Raw genomic sequence first — 26,293 nt, 5'->3', positions numbered from 1 at the left:
AAAGAGACCCCCCCCCCCCCCAATAAAAGGAGACCGGTTTTCTGTAGCTTGCGGCAGAACTAGCTTGGGGGCGGGTCCATTAGCACACAAGTAACTGCCTTTTCCGCAGGTACCTAATTTGTAAATATACTCTCTCGATACCCCTAGAAGCTCCGTAATGTTAACTAACGTAAGAACGCGAAGAAATACTCGAGGCCACGCCCCCAGCACCCATAGTACACGTTCCTGGTGTGTCTGGATACTTCGGTTCTGTGGTTGAAGTCATTTTTTAGCTTACACACCTGTCTGGGTTCTGCATCCCTTCCAGGTACACAGTCAATGCGTACTATTGCTCTGAGTCATGAAGTTAAACACTGGCAGATGAAGGTAATACAATAATAAATAAATAATAAAAGGAGGAAGCCTGCATTACTCTCTTCAGTTTTAGTGCCTCTGTACTCACCTGACCTAAATGCCACAGAGTAAGCACTGCTTCCCCGCCCCATACTCCTCAGTAGATTTACATTGCATTTCATGACCACGTACCGCTAGTCCTTTCGCTGCGGAAAAGGCAGTTACTTGTGTGCTAATGGACCCGCCCCCAAGCTAGTTCTGCCGCAAGCTACAGAAAACCGGTCTCCTTTTATTGGGGGGGGGGGGTCTCTTTCCCGCCACCCTTAAAAAAGGTTGACGATTTCTACTGGGAAAGAGGTAAGCGTAACGGTAAAGAACAGTACGTTGGACGTGGGAGAAGCGACAAGCTCTTTCACTGAGGAGGAAGGTGGCTCTGAAAAGAGCCTTTGGGGGTCAAGCGGCCGACGACTCGTGCGAGCGCCGCGTCCCGGGAAGGACTCACTTGGAGCTGGTGTACTTGGTGACGGCCTTGGTGCCTTCGGACACGGCGTGCTTGGCCAGCTCGCCGGGCAGCAGCAGGCGCACGGCCGTCTGGATCTCCCGGGAGGTGATGGTGGAGCGCTTGTTGTAATGCGCCAGGCGGGAGGCCTCGCCGGCAATGCGCTCAAAGATGTCGTTGACGAAGGAGTTCATGATGCCCATGGCCTTGGACGAGATGCCGGTGTCTGGGTGCACCTGTTTAAGCACCTTGTACACGTAGATGGAGTAGCTCTCCTTCCGACTGCGCTTCCGCTTCTTGCCATCCTTCTTTTGGGCTTTGGTGACCGCTTTCTTGGAGCCTTTCTTAGGCGCCGGAGCGGATTTCGCCGGCTCAGGCATAGCAGGGAGCACCAGCGGCACAAAGAACGAGGACCGCCAGCACAACAGCGAGACCGAGGCTGCCGGAAGCACCTCGGTACTTATAGAGGCTGTATGCAAATTACGGCGTTGAGTACGCTGCGTTGTGATTGGCGCGTTTTCACTGCGGAGCGGGGGGGGGGGGGGGGGATGAAGAGAGACGGTAGTATGCAAATGAGTGGATTCTGCCTGCGCCCTCCTACTGGTCATCAGGACAAAGCTATGCTGTAGCCAATCAAAGCACTCGGTGGACAATCGCCGTTCTGCCTATAAAAAGGTGGAGCGGAGCCGTCTAGGGCGACTTTCGCGGCCTTTAGGCGGGAGGTGTGTGCTTTGCTATTTGTCGTCATGTCTGGTCGTGGCAAGCAGGGAGGCAAGGCTCGAGCAAAGGCGAAGTCCCGTTCGTCCCGCGCTGGCCTTCAGTTCCCCGTGGGGCGTGTGCACCGCCTGCTGCGCAAAGGCAACTACGCTGAGCGGGTGGGCGCTGGCGCACCCGTCTACATGGCGGCGGTGTTGGAGTACCTGACAGCCGAGATCCTGGAGCTGGCGGGCAATGCCGCCCGAGACAACAAGAAGACGCGTATCATTCCTCGTCATCTGCAGCTGGCCATTCGCAACGATGAGGAGCTGAATAAGCTGTTGGGCAAAGTCACCATCGCCCAGGGCGGCGTCCTGCCCAACATTCAGGCTGTGCTGCTCCCGAAGAAGACGGAGAGCCACCACAAGGCAAAGGGCAAGTGAGGCCGGCGCCCACCCAGCCCCCGCTTCGAAAAGGCACCTGAGAAATCAAAAGGCTCTTTTAAGAGCCACCCACGTTTTCCAAATAAAAGAGCTGTTGTATGTATTAACCAGTTGTCTCCACTCCGCTTAAGTGCCGACCCTACCTCTACGCGGGGTGGGGGAGGGCCACTCGCCTTCGGCTCCTAACCGTCCCTAAAACTTGACACACTAACGCAGGTGGAGACTCTACATCTCAGTTAGGTGGCCAGCAACTCCCCCAGCCAACCTGGAGCCCTTGGCCCGGCCCTTGAGACCTAAGTAGGAAGGGGACGCCCCAGTCGGTAGGGAAGCGGGCAGTTTAGGGGAATGTAGCGAGTCGGGCTCAGCCTGAGCCGACTGTCTGGGGTTTTATTTGTTTTTTTGCTCGAAGATCAAAACAAGTTGGAGATGGGGGTCCCCACTTTAGTTTTCGGAGGCGGGGGTCTTGTGCCCGGGGCGGGGGGACCAGGCAATTTTCCGATCCGAAAGGCGGGAAAAGCGGTCCTTAAGACCAACTAAGGGGCTCTGAGAAGGTAACATGGCCACCAGGGGGCGGGGGACAGACGGAAGATTGAGGTTCGATTTGGGAGCTACAAGGCGTGGAAAGGAAGAGCGCATCGCGGGTAGCCTGTCCGAGGGAGTGAAGGGCTGCGGAGGAACATTCTGATACAGTTGTGGTTTCCAAACAAACAAAAAAAAGACACAGCCTGGAAGAAAGGAAAGACTAGGTAGAGAAAACTGTTGGCAAACTGGCCAAATAGAAAGTGAGGCGGGCGGGTGGGTGGGGGCACGGAGCATTCTGCCCCAGCCAATCGGACACTGCGGGGAGGATGACATCACAGCCAATGGGCAGCCAGCGCGGGACTTTCAACGCTATCGCCCCGCCCAATCGGGAAAAGACTGTGTCTATAAAAGGACCGCTGAAGGGGGCCACAACCTCGCTATCCCTCGCTCGCCGCAGCGCCTTTCGGTTTGCGCCTCGGCTCACTATGGCCCGTACTAAGCAGACTGCCCGCAAGTCGACCGGTGGAAAGGCTCCCCGGAAACAGCTGGCTACCAAGGCGGCTCGCAAGAGCGCCCCGGCCACTGGCGGCGTCAAGAAGCCTCACCGCTACCGGCCCGGCACGGTAGCCCTGCGCGAGATCCGTCGCTACCAGAAGTCCACCGAGCTGCTGATCCGCAAGCTGCCCTTCCAGCGCCTGGTACGCGAGATCGCGCAGGACTTCAAGACCGACCTGCGCTTCCAGAGTTCGGCCGTGATGGCGCTGCAGGAGGCGAGCGAGGCCTACCTGGTGGGGCTGTTCGAAGACACCAACCTGTGTGCCATCCATGCCAAGCGCGTGACCATCATGCCCAAAGACATCCAACTGGCTCGCCGCATCCGCGGGGAGCGGGCCTAAGAAGCGCGCGCTCGGTCCGAGGTTCCATGGCCCCATCCCACCCAAAGGCTCTTTTCAGAGCCACCCACAACAGCAATGGCAAGGGAGCTGTTTCACCGGGACTTTTCTGTACTTACACACGCCTCGGCAGAGAAGGGCATTCAGAACCGGGTGGTGCAACCATTGATTGCTTGGGCTCCCAACACGTAGGCTAAGGTTGGGGCGTGTAAGATGAGGACGACCGATTCGTTTCTCCTGGGGGCGGACTTTCCCACGAAGGGGACCTCGGGTCGGGAGGGGTCAAGCTGGGGGACGCTCTTGAGTTGGCAGTCGAGAGCGCAGCGCGCTAAAGGTTGCGCATCCCCCCCACCCCCCGCCCCTCGCCCCTGCCGGAAGGAAGTGGCCCTACCCCGAGCCGCTCTAGGGCCGAGGCGAGGGCAGTCTCCCCGCTCTGTCCTGCGGGTTTCTGCCGGTTAGTAACAGTCCGGGATTCCTGCGTCTCTACGGCCGCTACCTTCGGGCCTCACTCGCCAATTCGATGATGCCTCCCACTCTTCCTGATCAAAACCCGCGTGGATGTGGGGGCGGGGGCAGCGTGTGTGGACAGACCCACTCTGGGCCACTCGTGAGTTGGGCCTTCAAGGGGAGGGACCGCAGAGACAACGAGGAGTCAGGAAGCTTCGACCTGTGTCTCGACTATTCTGCCCAGACGCGGTTCCTCCACGTTTTTTAAAGATCCTGTTGCCCCTCGAGATGCGTCAGAAAAGGGGAGAGCACTGTAGGGTCTGTGGCCGTCCTGCCACTGGTTGCCACATGTCTCTTTCAGAATCACGGCAATTTCCAAAGCATGCCTCTAGGTCTCCGCGTAGACCCCCGCACAGGCTGGACCCCTTGGCCCGGGACTGTACTCTTAGAGGTGTGTGGGTGAGTGAGTGTACCTGCGCGCGGGGAGGGGGGGGGGGCACCACCTTCGCACCCATCATCTCCTTCATCCTCAAGGCAAAACTTGCAGGGACATACGGACACAGGACTTTGTGAGGTACGGTCTGAGGCTCGCGGGTGAGGGACTTGCCCAGCAGCTCCAGTCCTGGAGCAGCTGAGCAGACCCTGGAACCTGAGATGCCGGTGTCAGGTGTCCCTCGGTCACTGGCTTCATTTACCAGACTCACCACCCCCCACCCCCTTTAACTTCCTGGAAGTCTCCCTGTCTGAATTTCGAGTTTAGTGGCATTGTGGACATCCAGTCAAGAAAGAGAATATGTACAGCTCTGCATTCCTGTCACTGTAAAGGCCTACCTACCCTCGCGGCATTGTTTCAGATCCTTCTATTTGTTTGGGAGACCGACCGGCGCAGACGAGTTCATCAATCCAAGGAACACTTTACAGGGGTCCCCAAACTTTTTACACAGGGGGCCAGTTCACTGTCCCTCAGACCGTTGGAGGGCTGCCACATACAGTGCTCCTCTCACTGACCACCAATGAAAGAGGTGCCCCTTCCGGAAGTGCGGCGGGGGCCAGATAAATGGCCTCAGGGGGCCGCATGTGGCCTGCGGGCCGTAGTTTGGGGACCCCTGCTTTAGGATGTAGGTTTTAACGTGGAGTCATTTCTGTACTTAAGTCATTTCTCTACTCTCAAGAGGAGAGTTAAAGGATAATGAAGGACGAGGTAAATGAATGCTCTTCTGCGTGGCTACCTTGGTTGCAGGAAAAGTCTACCCTGAACCTGGGATTCTTAGGTAGTGGGAAACCATCTTCGTACAGACTGAATTCTGCCTGGGGGACTGGTGCCTGTGCGGGTGCAGAGAGGAACCACGCGGTATTATGGCCCTGTTGACGCCTTTGCTTTGTTGGCAGGGGCCTTGACCTTTGGGTTCACACCCTCTCCTGGTCGTCCTCCTTACCCGTCTCCAGGTCCCATCTCGGCCTTCTGTTCTCCTCCTCTTTCTCTGTCAGGCCTATCGATAGCCTCCGGGCTTCACCCATGCAGCCCTTTGTCTTTTTCCTCCCTGAAACTCAAGCGAGATCATGGATTCCCCATTTTCCACATCTCTGCCACTGACGGGTGCTCCCAGATCGTTAGCTCCTGCTGAGACCCTTGTCCTGCAGGATAAGGGTCTACACCGATATTTTTCTAACTGCCTTGTGGCTAGGTCCTTCTGGACGGGTAGTAGGCACTTTGAACTCAGTTTATTTCCAAAACTGCATCAGCTCTCTTCCCCACACTCTTATTCCCTTCCATAGTTCTCATCTCAACAGAAGACACCTTCAGCTCCCCAGTCCCAACCCTCCACCCCATCCCACCCCACCCCTAACCTGTTTAGGGCATAAGGTCCTTCCTCCTGTCCTTTGAGCAAATCTCATGAGTCACCAAATCTATTTTCAGATTTTCAATTCTGTCACCCTCCCTCCATCCAAGGGCCCTGACTTAACTGATGACCTCACTGGCTCTGATCTAGAGGCTTACATTTTCAGGCTAGACTCGCTGCCCTGCCACTAAGCTTCCACTCTGTGTGTGAATTCTCCTTTCTCCGAATCCATCTTTTTTTTGGGGGGGGGGGGGGGGGCCTGCTTGCTTGCTTGCTTGCTTGCAAACTTCCCACCTCCTTCCCAATTCCCTTCAGAATGAGGCCTGCCTTCTTTGGTATGGCAGTTCTCAGAGCACTGGAGCTTCACGACTACAAGGGACTCTGCGGTTAGACTAACTCGAATTTCAATCCTGGTCTTGCCCATATAACAGAACAGGTAGGCGACTTCAGCAAATCAGTCTCTGTAGGCTTCACTGTTGCCCATTTGTAAAGCAGGGACCACGACATCTAATAGCATTTAATGGGTGTTGTCGGAGATACTAAAAGTGACGCTTCTTATAAAGTATCTGACACAGTGTCTAGTGCAGAATAAGCGTCCAATTAGTTTTGGCTGATCTGTTCACCGTTGCTAAATTTAAGAGATTCCAATAAAATTTATTTTTTAAATACGCCTACTTTCTGGTATTTTTCAGACCTTCTCCGGATCGCAGGGGTTCTGCCAGCTGAAACAGTAGGTCTAGCCCCACAGAACGTGTGCAATCCCCAAGTACACGACGTCTTCACACATTCCGGGTTTTCTGTGTGGAATGCCCGCCCCCTTTTTGGAGCCAGGAGAGCCCCAGCCCTGCTCTTCAAAATTCAGCCCCTTCCCTTTCTCCACTTGGCCTTCATCTCTTTGGGCCCTCCTCCATGCCCCCCCCCCCCCCCGCCCCATCCTATCCTAACCACCCCTTCCTACTCCCATACCCTCGCCATGAAGCTGGCAGCCTTTCTCGGGGGAAGAATTTGTCCTTATTCACCTCTGTAGCACCAGCACCCAAGTAGTGCCGGGCACACCATTAGCTGGCCAGGAAATGCTGGATGAGGGGCCTCATTTGACTGCCCTTCGGCTCTTTGCCTTACATGACGGAGTTGGGCACAAGACGCCCCGGCTCTTGGTGTTCTTGAAGTTAACAGACCAGGAGCAGGCCCAGACCGGACCTCTGCGAGTAGCTTCCAAGGTCCTTGGCAGGGTCAGGGAATACAGACAACTGCCCATGGGCGGGGCATCTGGAAGGCCCACCAATAGCCACAGCCCCAGACTTAGCCTGCTCCTAAATGAGAGTAACCGAGAAACCAGTTCACTGAGCTGCGCCCCCAAGCTGTTCCTGAATGCAGATGATCTGGGGAGGAATGTGTTTTTATATCCCCAGAGACATCAGATTCAGCCTTGCTGACAGAATTTTCTGGCGATGTGGTAGAGGATTGGCATATGGTCAGGGTCTGAGACTGAAGTACATAAAGAAAGAGGAAGAAGGATGGCAGAGAAGAGAAAGGGGATTGGGGAACACCCCTAGGGTCCTCACTGCAATGAAGCAGGGCGTTGGCTGTCGGTTAAAGCCGGAGGCCCCCTTATGGCTAGGGCTAGGGCTCCTGACCCCTAACAGGGAAAAGGCTCTGGAGAATAAAGACTGCGGTCTCCATGTCCTCATGTGTGAATCAGGATACTAACTGCACCCCAAGATCGCTGTGAAAATGAAAACAGATAGTACAGTCCACACACACAAAGGGCTTCCTTAGAACAGAGCCTTACATGGGGTCACAAATCTATTAATAGCACCAGCATCCGTGATGTAAATACTAGTGACATTAACATCAATTGCTGCAAGCCCCCATTATAAGCATGTCAAACACATGACCAGCCCACAGACTGTGTGGCCTGGGCAGAAAAAATACCCAGGTACCTAGATGGCACGGTTTGGGGGGAACTTGAGCCTGGGCCTTGAGATTTTGCTCTCCATTTTGCATTAGATGGTTTCAGAAGAAAACAGTACGTGACATTTCCATGTAGAGGTACAGTATCACTGTATACATACAGTAGCTCTGATTTCTGACTCCAAACTACACTAAGATATAATTTCATACTACTACCTACTGCACATTCACACACATCTAAACATTGGAACGAGATGTACATAAACCCCCCCACCCACACCCATACACGGGATATTCTCAACCCTATTCTGTATCATTAAAGGCACCGGTTCTGTTACAGTAATATGTTACAGTAATTAAATATATAGAAATATAGAAAAATATAGAAGATATATAGAAATAAGTTATGATATAATATTAAAAGCCATTAAGGCAAGTGTAGAAGGCTACACCCTCTGGGTGGGACCTAATCCAGTGTGTAGGGTTATGATGAGCAAAACTATGCCCTCTGCGCAGGACCCAGTTAGTGTGTGTGTGAAATTATGTAAGGTAAAAAAGAGCTCCCTGCAAGGAACTCCCTAAAAGTGGCTTGGTGTGACAATTCTGTAGATTTAACATAAAAAGAGAGCGCCCTGCCAGAAACTCCCCAGAAGTGGCTTGATGTGATAATACTGTAGATTTACACCTGTTAGATGGCGTATGCCAGAAAGGGTATTAAAGCCGAGGGGCCCGCAGCTGCAGTTAGTTGTCCAGACTCCAACGTTGAACAGGCAGTGTCTCCATGCCGCTCTGACCAAGGGACAGCTGAGAGGAGCATGCCGTCGGGGCTCCCTTAAGCAATACCCAGGCACGCCATAGGATTTGTGAGTGATAAACTGCTTGTGTGGTTCTTGCAACTAACTTGTGTGTCGGATCGGGTCTTCCCTCCAGTGGCAGTTGGTCTCGGTACCAGTAAGAATTCCTCATAGCCGCCTCAAGAGTCGTCTCGAAGAGCCAGTCAGCCAGCCAGCCAGCCAGCCAGCCCTGCTGTTAAGCAGGTGTGTCCCACAGCGCGGGGAACTCGAATCGGGGACGCCTGATCGACTAGAGCTCGGGCTCTACTGGGACAGGCTCCCATTTTCTAAATTGATTTTACCGCCTGTTTGTGGGCTACAAGTGGCAACTGAAGGCCACTGCACTGGAGAAAATTAACGAAACCACGGAGAACCAGGAATGCTTTACACAGCCTGGCCAGTTAACTTGCCAAATCTGTTTTAAATTTTTACTAATGAGCTTACCTGTGACCGGATAGCCTGTATTTCTTTTCCTTGGTTTTTGAATGGCTGTTGATTGGGTTTGATTTTGCAAGTGTTCCCACACCTTTTCAAGTGAGCGGTGTGGTGACCCAAAACACCGTCCAACATGAACTGGACTCCTGCCTCATCGCAGAAGAGGGAACAGAGTAACAGATAAAGCTTGAAACTATCTAGTGGCAGAACTGGCAGCTCAGGACCGCAAACCTGAGGCTGCCCTGAGACTTAACAGTGAGGGTGACCTGACCTCGCCTCACTGCACTGGCTTAAACTTCCCACAGCCCAGTAAAACGACCACAAATGTGGGTAACACGACCCAAAGCAAACCAACATGGTGTTTAAAGATGGGGCACAACATCCTCTCAGCTATGAGCAAAAACCCTCTGCCAGCACCCTCACATCAACAGGAGCCACCAATACAACATACGGCGAAGGGAGAACCTAGCGAGCACCGGGTTATCTCAGGACCACAGGCCGGGAAAATGTGGCGAAACCCCGTTCCAGAGCCTGGAGGGAGGCTGGGTTATACAGGAAGAACTTCTTGCCTCACTGCTACCCCCACCCCCACGTCCCTGACCGCGAGAATGGTAGATTCCAAAAATTGTTTGTTTGGTTCAAACAGCACTGTCCTGATTGGCTGAATCTGCATTCATTGTTGTGGAGCCCCTGATTGGTCAAAAATTATGCAAATATGGCTATAGCAGCACAGCTCAATCCCCTTGGTCAGAATCCAAGACCAGCATGCTTATGAGGGGTTGTCTCAGCGGTGCTCCTTGAAATGCGACATTGGTAGGTGTCCAGGTCCAAGGGCCCCCTTAGAAGGGGTGGTGTGGAAGGGAAAAGAATGCACGCAGAGCCAGCATGGAGGAAAAGGCTACAGAGCTGCCGCAGCAGCACTTTATTGTTCAAGGCCAGTTTTTATACAGTGCAGGAGGGTTCCCAGCAGGCACCTCCCCAGCACCTGCTGAATCAGCTATAGATAAGGCAGCAGCTATAGATAAGGCAGCAGGCTACCTGTGGGGTCAACGGCGGCGGCGGCGTAAGCGTCCCTCCGCCCGCCCCCCCCCCCCACCCCTGCCCTTCCTGGGGTCACATCCTCCGGTATAGCTACTGCGCAGGCGCCACGAGCTCTAGCTTGCACTGGGACCTCACACTCCACCCCACCCCACCCCACCCCCGAGGCCTGAGCGCCTGGCCTTCTCCCACAGGGCACTCTATTGGGCACAGAAGCCACAATAGCAAAAGAGGAACCAACAGTCCCCCCTGCTACACCTGCTAAAAATAAGCAAGGCCCATCTCCAGGACATCCCCAGGCTCTCCCACCAGTGGGAGAGAGGGTCTTCTGATAGGGCCTCGATGGCTGACACTTCAGCATCCACCTCCTGCAAAGCCTCAGATCTGCTGCTGATTGTCGGGGATATACACACAGCAGCCTATATGCGCAAGGGTAGAAGTACCACCCTGCGTTGCGCTGCAGTAAGCAAGTCTAAGGCCACGTGGTTCTGTAAGACTACCTTCGGCATCTGGGTAGTGACATTCAAGGCTTGGGCCAACACCTCAATCTGTAATTCCACATCAATAGTGCCACCCACACCCCACTCCCAACTCCCACCCCCGGTACAAAGAGAGCCACAGGGTAAAACCACCAGGCAGCTCTCTTCTCCCTGTGCCAGCGGTGATACACGGGGTCCCAATTCTGGGGCTTCTGTGGCAATGTCGGTACCATCTTGCCATAGATAAACAAGCGACCCCAAGTACAATGGCCAGTCCAATGAGCCGGCAGGTAGGGCCAGCCATACCTGCCACACCCCTTTTCCCCACAAAGGGTGGTGGCCAATAAGCCAATCCTAAGCGGCCCAACAGGGCAAACACAATGTCAGGCTATGGTACCGGGGTCCAGCCCCGGGGGGGGGGGGGGTGGGGTGGGGTGGGGGGGATCCAGGGGTCCCACAGGAGGAGACGGTGTCGGCGAAATTCAGGTGAGAGAGCCGAATTCTTTTCTTTCTCTTTATTCTCTAGTTAGCATTTACTGCCAGGCATCTCTGCCAAATGCTAGTACAGCTCCTTTTTTATTCACACACACCAAGTTACAATTACATGGTATTAATCATTGCTTCTGTTTCACTATGTTTACATGTTTCCAGATAACAGTTAATTTATATCTAGAAACTACAAATCAGGTGGCAATTCACTCAAAGTACAACTATAAAATAACTTGAATAGCGATAACAACATCGGTAAAAGCTTTTAAAGGATTAGTACTAACTAATAACTCAACTTTACTGTTGTTGTGAGTCAAGGGGCAGAGAGAGATTAACAGACAAAATCATTAAGGATTAGCAAAGGACCACCGCTTGCTCAGGCAAATGGCCTTGAGTTTATGCAGTGTCCTAACTTTTCTCACAAGATAACAAAAGGCTTGCCCATTAAGAAATTGACATAACATTAAGAGTAACTTTTACTTAAAGATATAGAGTGCACTTGCAAGATAGCTTAGTAGCAACATAATTTCAGAAGACATTAATTGCTATTGCTTCTATGGATGCCCCCCCATTCCTCTCATTATCTGAAGAAAGAATCTTGGGAAGTATACAAACCTCATGAGAGTGTCTCACTGAGAAAGCCCAGCAACTGCCTTCAGTCATAAAACAAGTCTCTTAGCAAAACATTCTTTTCTTGCTGACTGCATTTCCCATCCCAGGCCATGCAACGGGCCATTCCACTACTCCTTTCCTAAGATTCTATTGTCTAGTCAAATTTTATTTATTTACTATATTCACACACTAGTTAAGTTCTAACTATATTCTTCTCAGAGTGTTCCACCATCTGCAGGTCAGGTAAGCAAGAAGAAAGGAAAGTTTCTCTACTCTATCACATGAAAAGGCTAGGGAGGAAAAATGATGAATTAAGTGAAGGCCGAAAGGTGCTCTGTGCACAGCCACTGCCTCCTACCCATTCACAAGTCACAATCTATTCTTTCTAACATGATTAAGAAGAAATTCTCCTACAAACTTAACCCTTTACGAGGGATATCATAGCCAGCCTCTTATGTTTATGAGCCCAGATCAAGGGGCTTACAGGCTTTTCTGTGGAACTCACACCCTCTGTCTCATTTCCAAAGAAATTACTACGAATCTACAGGGAAAGCACGGTACTATTATCCCTGTGCCATAAATAATAGCACACACCCAGAAAAGGGGGGATATAAGGCCAGATTAATTCAAAAAGTCAAAGGGGGAAGTATCGTTGTGCCTTTCCTTTGCGGTGACTTTGTCAATCAGCAGTTTTTGATCTTCTTCTGCTGTGACCTTGTCAGCCAGCAGTTGTGGGTCTTCTCCTGCTGTGACCTTGTCAGCCAGCAGTTGTTGATCGGCTCCCGACACTACGGTACACAGCCCAGCTGTCTGTGCAGATGTGCACACATCCAGTTTCTCTCACCAGGACCAGCCAGACTGCTCGGAGCTCGGCCCCCTGACTGGACTGTCCTGTGGCTGTCGCAAACCAAACGGTCTCCGTCCGTGTGGGCAGCTGCCCTCTGGAGGAGTCATCCCTGTACCACGCTTCCTGGCCTTCCTGGCAGGGGAGGTGGTTTCCCCTCTTGGTTTCGGACTCTCCTGCACTTCACCTAGGGCCGGTTCTATCTCCCATTTCTCTGTTACAAACTGTATCGGTCCCAGCAAGAAGTGCAGCTCCTGTGTCAGGGGGCTAGACGAGAACTGGGCCCATTGCTCAAGATACGCACCCCACTTGGTCAAGGTGGGAGTCCGCACTACCCCACTTCCAGGAGTCCGCACTACCCCACTTCCAGGGCGTGTAGCCCAAGCACAGAGCCAGCCTTCGACCGGACCTGTGGCCTGCACTGTGACCGGGCTGTGGCCCTGTGTGATACTTTCACAAGCCAGCAAGGCGGCATATGTGACTGCCAACTGCTTCTCTTTTTTTGGTAAAAAAAAAATTTTTCTCAATCTAGTGAGAGGACCGGAGGCAGAGAAAGACTCCCACATGCACCCGACCGGGACCCACCCGGCAAGCCCACCAGGGGGCGATGCTCTGCCCATCTGGGGCCCTTGCTCCGTTGCAACCGGAGCCACTTTTTAGCGCCTGAGGCGGAGGCCACTGAGCCATCCTTGGCACCTGGGGCCAACTCGCCCTAATCCAGCCATGGCTGTAGGAGGAGAAGAGGAGAGAGAGAGAAGCAAGAGGGGGAGGCTTCTTCCGTGTGCCCTGACTGGGAACCGAACCCAGGGCATCCACACACCGGGCTGATGCTCTGCCACTGAGCCAACTGCGTCTCAGTGAGGGAATACCCTACAGTGGTTCTCCTCCACACCTGGGACCAAAAGCCAATGGGTGTCTTCCGACCTCCCTGCTTTTGCCAAAGACCCCAGCCAAATCCTGTCTCCTCTACTTAGACCGTCAGGAGGGACGGCAGGGCCGGGTCTACCACCCGTAATGTCTGCCCTTGTGCCACCGCCCGCTTGATGGCACTGAAGGCATGCTCTGCCTCGGGGGTCCAGTCCCAGGTCTCACCCGTCAGGGTCAATCAGTACAACGGTTTGGCCAACCAGGCCAAGTGAGGTATGAAGTTTCGCCAGAACCCTAACAGACCTATATACGTCTGCAACTGTTTTACAGTTTCCAGTCAGGGGTATGCTTGAATTTTGTCAATCACCGCCTCAGGCATTAACCTTTGTCTTACCCGACCAGAAAACACCGAAAACTTGACAGAGTAACCAGGTCCCTGGACTTTGTCCTCGTTGATGGCCCACCCCTAGGCCGTGAGGGCCTCTCGAAGGCCATGGGCTGCCACTTCCAGATCTGAAAGAGAATCAGTTTAGCATCATGTCATCAATGTAATGGAACAATCACACTGTCTCAGGGTGGTTCCACGTGGCCAAACCTTGGGCCACCAGGCCCTGACACAGAGTAGGGCTATGCAAATAGCCCTGTGGCAATACTTGAAATGTCCACTGCCGGCCCTCCCACGTGAAGGCAAACTGCTCTTGACGAGCAGCATCAATGTCAATAGAAAAGAAAGCATTGGCCAAGTCCACTACATAGCGGTATCGGCCCAGTTCCACTGACAGCCGATCCATCAGCTCAGTAATGTCTGGGACAGCGGCGAGCAGAGGTGGGGTGACCCTGTCCAGCTCTCGGTAGCCCACCATCATACACCAGGAACTGTCAGGCTTCCGGACAGGCCACACAGGAGAGTTGTGTGGGTTGTGTGTCAGACAAACGACCCCAGCTTCTTCCTCTAGCTTCAAAATGGCCCGGCCGATGTCCTCAGGTGCCCCGAGCAGGCAGTTCTCTTCCACCAACACGACTCCTGTCACCTGAGGGAGGCACAAGGAGCCCACAGTGAGGTTCCTCAGGCTTCGGTCGTCCGCTGACCAGTCAGCTCCCGGTTTGTGACTGAAGCAGGGCATGTAGTTCTTTTTCAATGTCAGCTTACAAGGGTTGGTGGAGTCTGTCTGTGCTGTCCACGAGGGTGTTTCCATAGGGGCCGCAGGCTTCAGCCGGCTGTGGTGAATCCAGGTGGGTGTGCCTTCTACCTTGGCAGCCGTAGGCATGGTCAGGATTACCGTGCAGGGTCCTTTCCACTTGGACCGGAGGGGAGCTGGATTCCAGACCTTGACCCACACTTGGTCTCCTGGGGAAAAAGGATAGACAGGGACAAACAGACTTATCAGAGCCCTTTCTAACACCCAGTTGGAAATGGCAGTGGCCACTCTGCCTAGAGCCTCTAACTGCCAGTATAGCTCTGTCTCTCCCATCTCCTGGGGAGTCCCTGGCAAGCTACCTAATATTGGGGGAGGCCCACTGTGTAACAAATACCTCATAAGGCGAGCATCCAGTGTTTTTAGATGGGACACACCGGATTTTAGTATTAAAGGTAAGGCTTGCACCCAGGAACTCTCTGACCTGTCTCCTAGTGGTGGGGACTGGGATGTTTCAAATAACTTACTTCCGCTCCACCCCTAGCCTCCTCTCCCCCTGCTGGAGAATGAATCCCAAGAACTTTACTCACCTCTGACAGATCTGGTCCTTTTTCTTGGAGGCCTTATATCCATTTTTTTCTAGATGACGTAAGAACTCGTCAGTTCCTCGGGCGCACCCTTGGAGAGTCTCCTGGCCCAGCAACAAGTCATCTACATATTGAAGCAGGACGCATCCAACATCCTGTGCTGGAAACCGCTGAAGGCCGTGAGCAAGGGCCTCCCCAAAGATGGTGGGGGAGTTCTTGAACCCTTGTGGAAGTCAGGTCCAGGTGTGCTGCACCTTTGCTCCTGTAGACGGGTCTTCCCACTGGAAGGCAAACAGCTCACGGCTCTCAGGAGCCAGTCTTACACTGAAGAAGGCATCTTTTAAATCCAAGCAAGTGAACCAGGAGGCTTGAGCAGGGAGGAGGCTTAGGAGGGGGCTAGAGGTTTGATACTGTCAGGTGCAGGGGTACTGCTGCCCGGTTTACTGCTCTCAGATCTTGTACCGGGCAAGTACTCTTTGGTGCCTGGTTTCCCGACAGTGGGCAGGGGAGTGTTCCAGGGCGACTGGCACAGGATGATAATGCCGTGCTCCTTGAGCCTCTGCCAATGGACCTGGATTCCTTCCAAGGCCTCTCGAAGAACCCGGTACTGTCCTGGCTGACAAGCAGGGCCCCAGGCTTTACCTCTATTCGCACCACCAGCACTTGGTTAATCGCCAGCCCGGGAGGATTGTCTTCAGCTCAGACTCCGGGCCATTTCTGCATCAGCTTCCATCTGGGTGTCTTTCCGGGTTCAGTAGCGAAAATCCTCCATTCCTCCTCTCTGGGAATGGTTAGGGTTAGAACAAGCCTAGGCTTTGGCACCTGCAAATCTAGCCTGCCGTTGCCAGCAGAACATAGAGTAGCCCTTAGTTTGCTCAGCAGATCGCATCCCAGCAGAGACAGTGGGCAGTCAGGCAATATACAGGAACTGGTGCGCTACTTCATGACCTCCTAGGGTGCACTTGCAGGCAGGCAGAACGCCTGTTCGCACTGTGCTCCGGTGGCCCCTATGATGTCCACTCTACCGGAGGACAGCGGCGCCACCAGCCGAGTCACCACCGAGTGAGTACTGAGCCCCCGTACCAATTAGGAAGTCTATCTGTTGGCCCCCTGCCGTCATGCGGTCCATGGACTCATGGGGGGGCGGGGGGAGGGGGGGGGGGACTCCTGAGTGCAGTTGACCTCAGTCAAACAGGGAATCTCCAGCTACGCTGAACAGTGTCCCTTCCTCCTTGGGGGTGGCCGGCAAGGGTGCCTCCCTCTGGTTCCGGTTGGGACACTCATTCTTCCAATGACCGGTTTCCCGACAGCACAGTGATCACGTCACAAGGGGGGCCCGCCTGAATGCCTTTTCTTCCCCTCACCTGCCTTCCTCTCGTGTTGGAACAGGGTGGGATTCCCGCTGCCCTTCTGGCAGAGGGCAGCTGCTACGACATCCATTCGGCGATCCTCCTCCCTTCTGCTTTCCACCTGCCTGTTAACGTAACCTCATTGGCCACTGCTAGAAGCTGGGAGGTATTCATTCCTGCAAAGCCTTCCAGCTTCTGGAGCTTCCTTCTTATGTCTCCTCTACTCCGGCTGACAAAAGCCATATTAACCGCCCTCTGGTTTTCTGGCCTTTCTGGATCAAAAGGAGTAAACATCCTGAGGGCCTCGCATAACCTCTCATAAAAATCACCCGGGCTCTCATCTTCCCTTTGCAAAGTCACGGCCACTTTGTTCATGTTCGTGGCCCTCTGGCCTCCCTTTCGTAGGCCTTGAAGGGCCTCCTTGTATCTCTCGAGCCGTCTAGGCCCTCTTCCTCGTCTGGGCCCCACTTGGGATCTTCTGGCAACTGGGCCTGTGCATACTCCCGGGGGTTCTGATGTTCCTCAGGGGCATTTTCCTCTGCCACTTAGTAGCTGCCTGGATTACTCGGCGCCTCTTCTCTGTGCTGAACAGAGCGAGGAGTAATTGTTGGCAATCCGCCCACCTAGGATTGTGCGTTTGGAATATGGATTCCATGAGATCTATCAAGGCCTCAGGCTTTTCTGTATAAGAGGGAATATGGAACCTCTAACTGAAGAGATTGGTGGTGGTCAGAGGTTGGCACCCAGTGCCTGCCATTCCACCAAGCGCCCCTGTCTATTGCTGTGTTTCTTACTTCTCTCAGAAAATTCTGCATACCGAACACCAGACTTCGAGCACAACCTCCCAGCCTGGGGAGGTGATCTTGGGCCTGGCTCTGGCAGGGCAGTGGGGGCTGTGTCCGACTCAGGCAAGCCCGTACTGGAGCTCGATGGGCCTGGCGACAAAGGGCCCTAGTCTGTGGCAGTCTCTAGGTTGGACGAGGGGCCTGGTATGGAAGGGTAAAGCCTTGCCGGTACATCGGGATGGGGCGCCAAGGTTTCTGCTACTTCTTCTGGTTCACTAGAGACTGAGATTTTTGGTGCGGCGGCAGCAGCTGCTTCTTGGGTTGGGTGGAACACTTCCCTCTCTTTGCTGCTAGTACGGTGGATGTATGACCTTGGAGCCAAGTGGGAGGGTGCAAAACTAGTGTAAGCCAAGTGTCTATGTAGGGAAACTGATCAGGGTGGCCTGAATCTCCAGTGACCACTTGCCACACTTCCTGCACAATATCCTTATCCAAGCTCCCTTCCGCTGGCCACTCGAGCCCGAAAGTGGGCCATTCCAGTTCACACAAGGTTCTCAATTTCCCTGGGGACATGGTGACTCCATAATCTCCCGAGAACCCTTTCTTAAAGTTCTTGATCATGGTAGCCAGGGGAGTGGGTTTTCCCTGTGAACCTCCCATACCTCCCACCACAGACAACGTTCACACCGCAGGGAGGGGGGAACACACACATTACTCGCTTCCTCCCTGTGGAGGGATTCTGAACCCCCTCTGATCTCTGTCTCGTTCACTCCAACATTCACTCACACAGCCCCTGCCTCCGAGACGCAGTCGCGCTGGCCTTGGGGACTCCGCACCCAGGCAGCGTGGTGGTGAGCTGGTGGCGAGCGCACAACCCCCGAAAGCCCACCCCGTTGCTGGGGCAGCTCTCCGCCTCTTATCCCCCCACCCCCCTACACACACACACACACACACACACACACACACCGCAAGGGCATTTCTCCGCCTCTTATCCCCCCACCCCCCTACACACACACACACACACAGGCTTTCCTCTCCTCCCTTCCCCTACACACACACACACACAGGCTTTTCTCTCCTCCTCCCCCCCCCCCCCCCCCCACATACACACAGGCTTTCCTCTCCTCCCTTCCCCTAGGAAGTCCGCCCCAGTCGGGGAAACCTCGGTTCGGTGGGTCCTGAGGACTTTTTGCCGGACGACCCCCAAGCCGGGGGACACAGCTCTCCGCCTCCGCCCGAGTACTGTATCTTCCCTAGCGCCCCTGGGTCTTCCGGGCTGGACTCCAGCCACCGCCGACCGGGTGGCCCTAGGCCCCCGCCCCACAACCCTAACCCATCCTGCGGAGGGTGATCGGCCTTCCCTTCTGCCTAAATGGGGCAAGAACTTTTAACAAGCTACCCTTACCCGGTTTGCCTTACCGTGACTCGGGCTCACACACACCCTCCCCCGTCCTCCCGTTCCTCTGTGCCTGATCCTTGCTGGGACCGCCGCCTTCTGACCCGCGACCTGCAGAGGTGTGCACGGGCTCAGTGGGCTGCCTCTGCAGGGCGGTTCGGGGGCTCCCAAACGGGGGTGCCCAAGGTCCGCCAATCGGGGGCGTCCTTCCTCCACGCTTCCCGGCCAATGCACCAGAAACGTTGTTGCAGGGACAAAGGAAGCGACTTCCGGAGGACAAAGGTGCTCAACGTTCTGGAAAAAAGAGAATTTACTAGCCGGCAAAGCAGCGTGTCCTAATAGGCACCAAGGGATTAGCTCCCCGTTGTTGGCTGGAGTCTTACCTGTACAGCTCTCGCTGGGAAGGTGCGGGATCCCTCTGACTGCAGACCTACCTGTACTTACTTCCTGTGGGGGTGGGGGCGAGGGCGAGGGCGGGGGCGGGGGCGGGGGCGGGGCATGAGTCGGAGGTTCTTACCATTTGTCCTTGACTATTCCCAGATTGGTTGTTTCAGGGAGCTGATAAATTCGCTGCAGGGCTGCGGTTTGTTACTTTTTTCTTTTCTTTTCTTTTTTCTTTCCTGAAGCTGTAAACGGGGAGGCAGTCAGACTCCCGCATGCGCCCGACCGGGATCCACCGGGCAGGCCCACCAGGGGGCGATGCTCTGCCCATCCGGGGCGTCGCGCTGTTGCGACCAGATCCACTCTAGCGCCTGAGGCAAAGGCCACGGAGCCATCCCCAGTGCCCGGGCCACCCTTGCTCCAATGGAGCCTCGGCTGCGGGATGGGAAAGGAGAAACAGAGGAAGGAGAGGGGGAGGGGGGGAGGGGTAGAGAAGCAGATGGGCGCCTCTCCTGTGTGCCCTGGCCAGGAATCAAACCCGGGACTTCCACACGCTAGGCCGATGCTCTACCACTGAGCCAACCGGCCAGGGCTGTTTTGTTACTTTTAAACCGTGTCCTTGTGCCCTTCCTCCCTCAAGGGCTCGCCTGCTGCAAAACTGCAAAAGATAACCACGCCACCCAGGCCACCGCTTCTCGGTGGGCTGCTGGGATATTTGGCTCCGATCGTTACAGAGCTCTCCGATTTCCTCTAGCCAAAGACGGATCATGTCCCGGTCCTCCGGCGGCGTCCAGTGCATTAGGTGCGCGGCTACCGACTGCCTCAGGAGGTTAGGAGCAGGGTCTCATTTCCGCCTGCTCCACCTGGAACTGGGTTGCCCCTCCGCAGGGTAGTTCCCCAGCACCGCTCACCTCCTGCTGCCTGCCTACCCTGCTCGCTAGGGAAGCTCAGGAGCTCTGGGAAGGGGTGATGCCGAGGGAAAAAGAATGCACACGGAGCCATGGGGGAAAAGGCAAGGAAGAACAAAGCCACAGCAGCTCTTTATTATTCAAGGCCTGTTTTTATACAGTGCAGTTTTCACACTGGAGTCTCCTGGCACCTGCTAAATCAGGTTATATAAAGGGTCAACAGCGCATGCGCCCCCCCTCCCGGGGTCACGTCCTCCGGTATAGCTACTGCGCAGGCGCCACGAGCCCTAGCTTCCACCCGACCTCACGGGAGAAATAAAAGCAGGTTAGTATCACGAACAGCTATTGGCAAGTGGGTTTCGAGCGCTATCAATCAGCCCCCCCCCTCAAAAAGCAGAGCGTGTGCGCGCACACCCCGTGCCCTGCTCCTCCGAAGGCCATGGGGATGGCCCTAAACAGGGTTTTAGAACTGCCTCACTGCTGAGGCTCGCAGCAGCCTCCCAACCGCCAAAACCGGACACGGTGCATCCCTGCCATTTCAGGTTTACACCACATCCATGGCGATGACCGTCTTGCACTAGGTGTGCTCCGTGTAGGTGACTGCGTCGCAGACGACGTTCTCCAAGAACACCTTCAACACGCCACGGGTCTCCTCGTAAAGGAGTCCCGAGATGCGCTTGACTCTTCCGCGCTGAGCAAGACGACGGAGGGCGGGCTTGGTAATACTCTGGATGTTTTCTCTCAGAACTTTGCGACACCGCTTGGCGCCGGCCTTGCCTCTGCGGAACATGACTAGCACAACTCCGCACACAGGCCGCCGCACTGCTGCAGAACGGGTCTCTGCCCCTGATATACCAGAGCAGCGGACCGGGTTTGGAACCACAAAGCAAAGCACCGGAGCAGCAGCGATCGAAATTGTCCCCGCCCCTCCGTAGTTTTTCACTTTTTTCCCCCCGCGTTTGACCCCTTCTTCTCCTCGTGTCAGGGCGCCCTCTAGTGGATTCTACCTGCCACAGTCTAGTGGATTCTACCTGCCACAGTCCCGGGAGAATTCAGATCCCGAACCCAAGCTTCCGGATTCCACCTCTGTGTTCCTTCCCTTCTCGGCCGGCACCCGTGCTCTCCCCGGACGCATTGGACTGAAACAAGGAGGAAAGGTTGTCTGGGGGAGACCAGTAGAAGGGCAAATGGAGTCCATAGACAGGAAGGAGAGGAGAGCGCTAGCACCGGGTGTGATTTCAACAAAAGCATTCCAGGTTTCAAACTGTGGTTTTAGAAAAGGGCAAGAGCCTGAGCTGTTGGTGGTGCAGTGGATTGAGCATTGGACTGGGATGAAGAAGGACCCAGGTTCGACACCCCGGGGTTGCCAGCTTGAAAAAGCTCACTGGCATGGACCCAAGGTCGAGCGGGGGTTACTCAATCTGCTGAAGGCCCCACGATCATGGCACATATGAGAAAGCAATCAATGAACAACTATGGTGTCGCAAGGAAAAACTGATGATTGATGCTTCTCATCTCTCTCTGTTCCTGTCTATCTGTCCCTTTCTCTGACTCTCTGTCCTTGTAAAAAGATTAAAAAAAAAAAAAGGCCAAGAATGGTTTAAAGCCAGTAGGCACGGCCACCATCACAATCGCATGGCCCATGCAGTTTCACATTAGATTCAGACAGACAGTAATGAAACAATGGAACTGATAACTGGTGGGCCATTAGCTGTAATCCTAGCTTGCACCTGACGGGCAAGTAAAAACACAGAAAGCTACTGACTTATCTGAGTTTCCTAGAATCAAAGGTTTCTAGCTCACCAGCCTATCTCCTCTCTACACAACCTCTGCACAAACTGGCTTCTCCCTCAGGAATCCGCCATCTTGGTTGCTTTTCCTGGCCTCCTCCACGTGGTCTTCCTCTGCTCTCCTCTCTTAATCTCTAATCTCAGGAACCAAGAGAGAGCAAGCTATCCTTTAATCTGCCCTGGCCGGTTGGCTCAGTGGTATAGCATCGGCCTGGCGTGCAGGAGTCCCGGGTTCGATTTCCGGCCAGGGCACACAGGAGAAGTACCCATCTGCTTCTCTACCCCTCCCTCTCTCCTTCCTCTCTGTCTCTCTCTTCCCCTCCCACAGCCAAGGCTCCATTGGAGCAAAAGTTGGCCCGGGTGCTGAGGATGGCTCTATGGCCTCTGCCTCAGGTGCTAGAATGGCTCTAGTTGCAACAGAGCAACGCCCCAGATGGGCAGAGCATCGCCCCCTGGTGGGCATGCCGGGTGGATCTCGGTCGGGTGCATGCGGGAGTCTGTCTGACTGCCTTGCCATTTCCAACTTCAGAAAAAAATAAAATAAAATAAAAACCTTTAATCCAATATACAAACAAGGAAGTCTCTGATACAAAGTCACTTATCTGAGGCATAATGGAATTCCTCATGAGAGTGCACCACCCCACATCATGCAATCAGTCAAGGGTGTGGGGAACACCTTAGTTTTAAAACTAAGCCTTAGGCTATAATGACCTGGCCTAATTACAGCCTGTCCCCCACACCCAATACAAACTATAAGCAAGCAAACATATATGTCATATTTAAAAACTTATTTGACCAACATTTTACCCCTTTTGCTCACTTCACAATCTAAAGCACCAGGTATTCCTGCACAAGGAAATTAGGCACATTACACAAATTACAACAACATGACAAATCATACAATTTCTACAATTACAAAGGTACACTCCACCGGTCTCTGAGCACTTTGCCAAAAGTGCAAAATGTCCTTGGCTTTCTTTCTAGCCATGGGAAAAGCTTCCCAGGGCAGGGGAGTGCTTCCAGCAAAGCCACTCCCCCACCCCCATCAGAGTATTTCACATTGTCCAAAATCCGTAAGTCCATTCAACAAAGGAGCCAGTGTCCACTCCAGTCATAGTCCAGGAAATCAGTCCACACATATGTAGCCTCAGCCACTCTCCTCACTTCTGCCGTCCTGGCATGTCTTACACTGTGCCAAAGAGGATCATGTGGCAATGGCAGTCAGCATTTCCATCTCTGCTCCAGAGAGCATGATGGCATCCAGCTCTATGTCCCAAAATTGTAGACGTACCAGGGGCGTAGTAGGAACTCCTTGCTGCTGGGTTCTCACCTTCTGGAGAATGCGGATTGCAACTCCAGCCCGATTCTCCTCATCCTCCAAAGTGGAACTGGAAACAGCAGCTCCTGCTGCCAGAATTGAGCCTCAGGCCAACACTGCTCAGCAGGTCTTGCAGCTCCAACCTCAGCCCTGGCCTCCTGATGCTGCTGGCTCTCCATAACGTCCAGGGCAAGCTGCAACTCACAAACCTGTGATTCCTCCTTCAGTGGCTGCTCCATTTCCAGGTGAATCTCCTGAACCTGGTCAGCCTCCTCCAGTGCTTGCTCCAGCTCCAGGGTTGGCATCTCTTTCTCCCACATTTGCTCCAGCACCTTCCACTGCTCGGTTTGCAGGTCCCAGGCAGCCTCTTCCACAGAGCTCTCAGTTTCCTCATGCATGTAAAAGTCAGCCAGCCTATGGTCCCCAAAAGGACAGCCCTGGGGAACCATAGCAGAAACCAGTCCTCTACTCCACCGCTCAAAGGTGGTGGTGGCTCCATACCAATCTGTATCGAATCCTGCCGCAGACTACACCAAATGTATGGCCAGTAGCCACAGCCACCATCACAGCCACCTGGCCCATGCAGGTTCGCATTAGATTCGAACAGATGGTAATGAAACAATGGAGCCAATAATTAGTGGGCCATTAGCTTTAATTCAAAATACAAACAAGGAAGTCTCTGATACAAAGTCACTTATCTGAGGCATAATGGGATTCCTCATGAGAGTGTACTACCCCACATCATGCAATCCATCAAGCGTGTGGGGAAAAGCTTAGTTTTAAAACTAAGCCTTAGGCTATCATGACCTGGCCTGCTTACAGCCTGTCTCCCACACACAATGCAAACTATTAGCGAGCAAATGTTACATCCCAGCGAGATAGACTACAGCAGACCCAAAGTGAATTTTATACGTTTTATTGCAGACCTGCACAGGGACTGCAGGCAACCCATGCAAGGGAGCACTGCAGCCCCCCAAACCTGCGCAGGGGATGCAGGTAACCCACACAGGGGAACACTGCAGCCCCCCAAACCTGCACAGGGACTGCAGGCAACCCACGCCTCCAAAGAGACTGGAGCACTGCAGCCAACCAAACCTGCGCAGCCAACAAACTGCGCAGGGACTGCAGCCCCCCAAACCTGCACAGGGACTGCAGCTCCGAGCTTCTAAAATGGCTCCTTTTTATAGGGTGGCTATCTAGGATGAGCAAGCATCATACAGAAGCTGATGTGGCTGTTAGTCATTGGCTAGGGAGGTCGTGCGCAGTTACAGGGGGGGTATTACTCAGTGGAGAATTTCAAACATAAACTTCTGATAAGGGTCTCTGACTCAATGCAGGATGTTGCTGAACTCTTTGTTCTCAGCATCACAGGGACCTTGTACACTCTTGGCAGCCCCAGCATGTCAGTACTCCCTGAATCTAACACAAACATATATGTCATAATTAAAAACGTATTTGATCAACAAATGGGTTTTAATCATTAGGCTGAGGGACAAGGCGATCTCCAGAGTAGCACTTGGGAAATGGGGAAGGACAGAGAGAGGAGGAGGTTGCTCTAATGCCCCAGTCTAGTTCTGATTGTGGTGGTATGAGGCCTGGAACTTTACTTCTCAGGATAAATGAGATCCTAGGAGAATTGGTTTCATTACATTGCCAAACCTCCTGGTGGACAGTGAATTTAATGCACTGTCATCCAAATCTCTGCTGAAAAGAGCAATATATTCAGAAAGAAGACAGTGGCATTCTGTCAGTCTGGTTCTAGATCTTCTAAAATTGACCATTGATTCACCCGGGATTCAGTGCACAAATTGTGTTCCTATTAGGTCTTTACATAGAGCTCCAATGTTTGCTGAATTGGGTTTTTTGAGAGGACATCTGCTGCATATTGAGAGTCATTACCAGAAACAGCCCTGTGAAATTTGCTGCTGGCAAACCTGTGATATGTTTCTCCATCAGAAAGAATTGATTTACATGAAAAATATTTGTTTTTAAAAATCTTATGTTCAGTCCTGGCTGGTTTGCTCCGTGGTAGAGTGTTGGCCCGACGTATGGAAGTCCTGGGTTTGATTCCTGGCCAAAGCACACAGGAGAAGTGCCCATCTGCTTCTCCACCCTTCCCCCTCTTCTTTCTCTCTATCTATCTCTTCCATTCCCACAGCCAAGGCTCCATTGGAGCAAAGTTGGCCCAGGCGCTGAGGATGACTCCATGGCCTCTGCCTCAGGTGCTAGAATGGCTCTGATTGCAGCAGAGCAACGCCCCAGATGGGCCGAGCATCACCCCCTGGTGGGCATGCTGGGTGGATCCCGGTTAGGCACATGCGGGAGTCTGTCTGACTGCCTCCCTGCTTCTAACTTCGGAAAAATATTTAAAAAAAAAAAAAAATTTATATTCCTTTTTATTTCCTTTGGTTCTATTAGGTTAGGTGGTTAGTTAAAACATAAGCAGGGTTAGGCAAAGGAGGGGGATGAATTGCTCCCATGCATTCCAGGTGTGCAGGATCTACCTCACCACACCCCTATTGATGGTCTCCAGTTCCCTGATATGGTATCAGCCACAGAGCAATACCATGAAGACAGATAAATGAGAAGACGCTAGAAAGAAGGAGAAGGAAAAAAAAAAAAAAAAAAACAGGAATGGGGAAGTACAGAAAATAAAGCTCATAAATACCTAAATTCTGTAACTAATCCTGAGTGTATTTCTGCATGGCCAATAATAAACCCTTGCTTTCTTTGCTTGCTATATTTTGTCTCTCGATTGAATTCTTTCTCTCAAGAAAGAAAAGAATCAATGTTTCCTTGCTTCACCTGTAACAGTTCTACCTTCTGTGTGCTAATGAGTTCCAAATCTATATCTTTATTTAGATTTCTAGGCTTCAGGCATGTAGATTCATCCACCTGGTTATTCTTTAGTGATAGATATGTAAATTCCAAACTGCCCTCTTGATGTTTCGCTTATCTGTCAGACCTCACCCTTACTGGACTATTGCCCCTGAGACAAAGGAATTCCCAAAAGCTGAGAAGCTGCCCCAAGGAGGGGCTCCGGACATACCAGGACCTTTGCCTCAGTATCCCCTCAGGCTCTCCCAAACACTATATAACTTGCCCCTAATTTGTAACCAGCGCTCTTCTCCCCGGGAGAAATGCCCAGCAGGGTTCCTTTCTTCCTTTCAATAAAGCCTGTTACTCTGGTCTTTAGGACTCTCATGGATTCCAACATTTGGTGCCGAAACCTGGGGCAGGGTACTAACTGCCTGGACGATCCCTCTTTGCCGTCCAAACTTACAACCAGGGAAGCAATGGGCAGCAACAGCTCGTCCTGGCCTTACTCCCTGATTCTGTTTGGACATCCAATTGTAGGTTGATTGGCCAGCAGTCTAACCCTGTCCTGAACCCCTGCTGGACCAGAAAGGTAAGGAGTTTCTCCCTTCCCCTTCCCCGGTTGGCCTCCAAATTTCTCT

The 26,293-nt window shown here is 53.2% G+C and overlaps 4 protein-coding genes across 5 annotated transcripts; 2 read left to right on the top strand and 2 right to left on the bottom strand.

Moving 5' to 3' along the window:
• Positions 1-125: 125 nt before the first annotated feature.
• LOC136400508 (histone H2B type 2-E-like) lies at positions 126-1,440 on the bottom strand. The gene has a single exon (XM_066377317.1). It carries the CDS (start codon positions 1,438-1,440, stop codon positions 832-834), a length of 609 nt encoding a protein of 202 aa, XP_066233414.1. The 3' UTR covers positions 126-831.
• On the top strand, positions 1,429-2,078 carry LOC136400509 (histone H2A type 2-A). The gene has a single exon (XM_066377318.1). It carries the CDS (start codon positions 1,579-1,581, stop codon positions 1,969-1,971), a length of 393 nt encoding a protein of 130 aa, XP_066233415.1. The 5' UTR covers positions 1,429-1,578; the 3' UTR covers positions 1,972-2,078.
• An 863-nt stretch (positions 2,079-2,941) lies between these two features.
• Positions 2,942-3,597, top strand: LOC136397794 (histone H3). Its single transcript, XM_066372273.1, has one exon. The coding sequence runs from the start codon at positions 2,979-2,981 to the stop codon at positions 3,387-3,389; it is 411 nt and encodes a 136-aa protein (XP_066228370.1). The 5' UTR covers positions 2,942-2,978; the 3' UTR covers positions 3,390-3,597.
• A 9,666-nt stretch (positions 3,598-13,263) lies between these two features.
• LOC136400507 (uncharacterized) lies at positions 13,264-18,895 on the bottom strand. 2 transcript variants are annotated; one of them, XM_066377316.1, is made up of 4 exons: positions 18,822-18,895; positions 18,462-18,732; positions 14,912-17,413; positions 13,264-14,533 (listed from the first exon to the last, which is right to left on the bottom strand). In XM_066377316.1, exons 3-4 carry the CDS (start codon positions 14,952-14,954, stop codon positions 13,746-13,748), a joined length of 831 nt encoding a protein of 276 aa, XP_066233413.1. In that variant the 5' UTR covers positions 14,955-17,413; positions 18,462-18,732; positions 18,822-18,895; the 3' UTR covers positions 13,264-13,745. The 2 variants fall into 2 exon arrangements, with proteins under 2 accessions (XP_066233413.1, XP_066233412.1); XM_066377315.1 differs by having other exon boundaries at positions 18,462-18,862.
• Between the last annotated feature and the right edge of the window lie 7,398 nt (positions 18,896-26,293).

This window comes from Saccopteryx leptura, chromosome 3 (genome assembly GCF_036850995.1).
Source record: "Saccopteryx leptura isolate mSacLep1 chromosome 3, mSacLep1_pri_phased_curated, whole genome shotgun sequence".
In the NCBI taxonomy this organism is placed as follows: Eukaryota; Metazoa; Chordata; class Mammalia; order Chiroptera; family Emballonuridae; genus Saccopteryx; species Saccopteryx leptura.
This window is presented reverse-complemented; position numbering and strand designations above follow the sequence as displayed.

What these genes read in the sequence shown, in the direction of transcription:
- LOC136400507 (XM_066377316.1), bottom strand. Translation starts at nt 14,954, where the DNA reads ATGGATATAAGGCCTCCAAGAAAAAGGACCAGATCTGTCAGAG. An exon ending in AAGGACCAGATCTGTCAGAG is followed by an intron (nt 14,534 to 14,911) that starts GTGAGTAAAGTT and finishes CTTTTTCCCCAG; the next exon opens with GAGACCAAGTGTGGGTCAAG.
- LOC136400509 (XM_066377318.1), top strand. Translation starts at nt 1,579, where the DNA reads ATGTCTGGTCGTGGCAAGCAGGGAGGCAAGGCTCGAGCAAAGGCGAAG.
- LOC136400508 (XM_066377317.1), bottom strand. Translation starts at nt 1,440, where the DNA reads ATGACCAGTAGGAGGGCGCAGGCAGAATCCACTCATTTGCATACTACC.
- LOC136397794 (XM_066372273.1), top strand. Translation starts at nt 2,979, where the DNA reads ATGGCCCGTACTAAGCAGACTGCCCGCAAGTCGACCGGTGGAAAGGCT.